The following is a 4,617-nucleotide window of genomic DNA, read 5'->3' as shown; positions in this document are numbered from 1 at the left end:
TAAAATACAGGATACAGGCCAAAACACAAACTAAAGGCTAAAACACAGGTTGCACACTCAAACACAAGCCAAAGGCTTAACACTGGCTAAAGGCTACAACAAAAGCTAGAGGCTTAGAATAAGCTAAAGGCTAAAACACGAGTTGAAGGCTAAAACACAGGTTATAGACTGAAACACAAGCTAAAGACTAAAACACAAGCTAATGGCTATAAATGAGCTAAAGGCTAAAACACGGGTTAAAGGCTAAAACATGGGTTAAAGGCTAAAACACAAGCTAAAGGCCAAAAATGAGCTATAGGCTAAAACACAGGCTAAAGGCTAAAACACGGGTTACACACTTTAACACAAGCTATAGGCTAAAACATGGGCTAAAGGTTCAAACACAGGTTACAGACTGAAACACAGGCTCAAGGCTAAAATACAGGTTACACACCTAAGCAAGAGGTTAAAGGCTAAAACAATGGCTTAAGGCTCCAACACAAGCTAAAAGCTAAAAATGAGTTAAAGGCTAAAGCACAGGGTAAGGTTGAAACACAGGTTACAAAATAAAACACAAGCTAAAGGTTTAAAACACAAGCAAAAGGCTAAAAACAAGCTAAAGCCTAAAAAACACTGGCTAAGGCTAGAACACGCGTTACAGACTTACACACAAGCTAAAGGCTACAACACAAGCTATAGGCTAAAAATGAGCTAAAACCTAAAACACGGGTTAAAGGTTAAAACAGTGGTTACAGACTGAATCACAAGCTAAAGGCTACAACACAAGTAAAAGGCTAAATTACAAGCTAGGTTGAAATATTGAAACACAGACTGAAACACAAGCTTAAGGCTAAAACACAGGCTACAGAATAAGACACAATGCTAAAGGCTAAAAGGTGGTCTAAAGGCTAAAACACAGGTTATAGACTGAAACACAAGCTAAAGGCTAAAACACAGGTAAAAGGCTAAAAATGAGCTTCAGGCTTAATTACAAGCTAAAGGCTAAACACAAGCTACAGACTAAAACACAAGGCTACAGGCTAAAACATCCTCTAAAGGCTAAAACACAGATTACAGACTGAAAAACAAGTTTAAGGCTTGATTACAAGCTAAAGGCCGAAAATTTGGGTTAAAGGCTAAAACATGAGGTTGGAGTTGGTAGATGAGCTCTGGTAGGACAGAACCAGGATTCACTAACGTTACACGTTACAGACACGTCTCAGAGCACCGGGCTGTGAGGAACAAACCTACAGTTGTTTATCGTTCATTTTAAAAGTTGTCTTTAACAAAGAAAAGTAGAGTAAAAAAAAAAGACGACCTGCTCTCTGAAACAGAAAAACACTACCGATTCTGACCACAGGTGTCACTGTTATCAACGCCAAACAGGAAGTTCCTCACAGCGCCTTTAATAAATGAGAGTTTTCAGTGCAAAGGACAGATTTCCATCAGGCCTCTGCAGCGTATGGATGAAAGGTTGTTGAATATTAAAACCAGAGGACACCACATCGTGCATTCAAACAGGCTGCAGCTCAGATCAGGCAAAGCATGCTGGGAATACGCCACGATCTCAGGGGAACACAGCTCTGAGGGAGGAGGAAGAAACTCTGGTTTGATCCAGGCAGAAAGAGGACTGTGGTTATTTTATCTCTGGTTTTTAAAGCCGTACTGTATCAGTGAAGATAAATGTGGCGTTAGCTTTTTCTCCAAACAGGCCTGAAACTCAGGAACACTCAGGACGTCCTGTCCCCCGCCCCTCTCCAGCCCTGCTCCAGTCTGTCCTTCTGAGCGTGCTCAGTGTGACTGGCTTCACTCACGTTTCCCGGTGGTTTTTCAGCCTGATTGTGTTTATGTTTGGAGGGAAATGATAGGCTGCGCTGCATGCTTGGGAGCTGCAACCGGCTTTTACAGCAAGAAGGAACATGAGGGCTGCAGGAGATGGTGTTTTCCATCAGAGCGCGCTCAGATTTATTCATTTTTAATTGAGATGTGCTCATGAAATGCTGTGAATTATCAGAAACTCTGATGTTTGCAGAGTGCAGACTCCCCGTGGCGACAGAAATAATTCAGACTGCTGAATTCTTCTGTAAGATGTAATTTACATGATTGAGTTCTTCAGGACTTTCTGTATGTGTGACACTTTATGCTCCTGTTATGTAACCCCAGGAGGAACGTGAGGGTCGATGTAAACATCCCATGATGCCCTCACTTCCTCCTCCTCCTAAACCACCAACTCTGTGCCCGATAAATAGCAGCAGAGCCTGAGAGCTGCAGCATTTCCTCTCTCCTCCTCTCTGACACCATGTGCACCAAGGCCAGCCCTCTGCTGCTGCTGCTCGCCTGCTGCGTTTGGTCGGCGGCGTCTCAGAGCGACGGCAGGAGAAGCATCTGGGACGAACCCATCAGATTCAGCACCAAGAACAAAGACTCGTGCACCATGGTGGTCACAGGTCAGGGCGAGTTCACCAGGCTGAGGCTGTCCTGCCAGAGCAACAAGCGCTCCTACTGGTGCGAGTACCTGGGCAAGCCGTACACCTGCCGCTCCTACAGCAAAAACCCGCGGCACTACTTTGTCCAGATGATGTGGGGCCTCAGGAAGCTGCAGAACGCCTGCATGGGGCCCAAGCAGATCAAACCGCACATGTGCAGGAAGGCCACCGACGACTCCCAGATGGTTTTCTCCACCGCGTCTTTCTCACGACAGTGGCCGGAGATCGTGACCAGGACGCAAACACGACCCCAGCCTCAACCCAAACCACAACCACGACCTGCTCCCACCAGGCCTGACGTGTCCCGGTACGCCTCCATCCCCAGATCCCCAACCAGAGCTCAGACTCCACGGAGAACCAGTCCTCCACCCACGGCTCCTCCTGAGGAGTCCAACCCAAAGAGGATCGCTCGGCTGTACTGCTGGAGGTCGCTCCACGGCGTCTGCTCCTACGTGATCGGTTTGTTTAGGGATTAATAACGAAGGTGAGCAGCAGAGCCTCCTCTTCCTCCTCCTCCTCCTCATCGTCACTCAGCTCTCATTTTGTTGTTTTATGATTTCCCTCCTCGTTCCCTCCACAGATTTACTTTTCTGATGAAGATAACTTCTGGTTTCAGAGGGAAAAACCAGATCAGACGTTTGCTGTTTGTTCACTGGCAGCAGAAGAACTGTAGCGCTCTCTGCAGGCAAAGGGAAGGTACTGCTGCAACATCCAGAGTCTGACATTAACACACACACACTTTAAACTGTTTGGTTGACACACTACCTGTGTTTAAAGCTAAGAAACACACGTTTCTTCTCTGACATGTGTGACTTCACCGCCTGAGTCTGACTCTGTATCATCTACCTGCTTCTTTTTATATCCTCATGAATATTATTACTGAGATTATTTGTGTTTAAAAATGATGTTTTTTACTTCTGTTTGTGTTTTAATGATAAGAATGTGAAAATGATGTGTTAAATAATTAAACTTGTTTTTCTGTTTCTCAGTCTCCGTCAGTTTGTGTTTTTTTTTACACCTGAACCAAACAATCATGATTTTTTTTTTTAACTCCTGTGACATTTTATAGAAAATGAGCAGGATTATTAAAACTGACAGCTGCTTGATATCATCATGTCTTATAAAAATCATCATTAGAGCCAGCATGGAAATTTAAAACCACCTGCTGTACCGTCTCTGGCCTTTAGGTGTCACTGTTGTTTGAGTAAAACAGGCCTCAGAGACAGATTTCCTTCACAGAGCACCCAGAGATGTTTCTGTTGATCCAATCAAAGAGTCAGACTTTTTTATTTCATGTTTTTACTTCCACATTAACACGGAGTTATCATAAAGCTTTTTAAAACAGACGGCACAGTCTGCAGGAGCAGATTACTCTGGGTCCTGATCTCAACACGAATCTACTGAGAGTTTACAATTTCACCTGGAGACACAAGTTTAAAGTTTAGTACATTAGTTCACATTAGTTTGAAAAAGGGGGGAAAAGTTTCTGCACTGGTTAAAAAGAAAATAAATATATATTTTGAGCAATATTGTCTTTAAATTTGAACAAAAATGATAGTTAAAATTGTATCATAATAACAGAAAAAAGGGTTACAAGAAACAGATTTTTGTTCAGGAAGTTTTTGTGTTTACTTTTTGTTTGTGTTTTCTTGTTTTCTTTGGTATAGTCTTGTTTATTTATGTCTACTTTGTGTGTTTAATCATTTTGTCGTGTTTTTGTTTATTGTTTTTCTTGCTTGTGTTTTTTTCGCCCATTTTTTTTTGTTCTGTTTTGTTTGGGGTCTCAGTCTCTATTTCTCTTTTTGCTTTCGCTTTGTTTGTGCCTTTTTTCTTAAAATGGCCCAAAAGAAACCCCCCAAAACATAAACATAAAAAATGGCAAAAAGAGAAATAGAGACTGAGACACACAAAGAAAAAATATGGCATAAAAAAAACACAAACAAGGAAAAAAAACATAAATGACATAATAAATAAAAACACAAACAAGACACACACAAAAAACACTAAACAAAAACTCCCAAAAAGAAAAAAAAGGAAAAAAAAAACATAAAAAAGAAAAATACACAAAAAGAAAACACAAACAAAAAAAACCCAACAACAAACAACATGAAAAAAGTTATGTTGTGTTTTGCACCTCGTGTTTTTTTTCTTG

The 4,617-nt window shown here is 41.8% G+C and overlaps 1 protein-coding gene across 1 annotated transcript; it reads left to right on the top strand.

Moving 5' to 3' along the window:
- Positions 1 to 2,278: 2,278 nt before the first annotated feature.
- On the top strand, positions 2,279 to 3,211 carry fgfbp2a (fibroblast growth factor binding protein 2a). The gene is made up of 2 exons (XM_074674632.1): positions 2,279 to 2,949; positions 3,046 to 3,211. Exon 1 carries the CDS (start codon positions 2,279 to 2,281, stop codon positions 2,939 to 2,941), a length of 663 nt encoding a protein of 220 aa, XP_074530733.1. The 3' UTR covers positions 2,942 to 2,949; positions 3,046 to 3,211.
- Positions 3,212 to 4,617: the final 1,406 nt, after the last annotated feature.

Source organism: Halichoeres trimaculatus, unplaced genomic scaffold (assembly GCF_033239565.1).
Source record: "Halichoeres trimaculatus isolate MK-OKI-2021-1 unplaced genomic scaffold, fHalTri1.1 fHalTri1_scaffold_7, whole genome shotgun sequence".
Taxonomy (NCBI): domain Eukaryota; kingdom Metazoa; phylum Chordata; class Actinopteri; order Labriformes; family Labridae; genus Halichoeres; species Halichoeres trimaculatus.
Note: the sequence above shows the minus strand (reverse complement) of the source record. Positions and strands in the feature narration are given on the sequence as shown.

What these genes read in the sequence shown, in the direction of transcription:
- fgfbp2a (XM_074674632.1), top strand. Translation starts at nt 2,279, where the DNA reads ATGTGCACCAAGGCCAGCCCTCTGCTGCTGCTGCTCGCCTGCTGCGTT.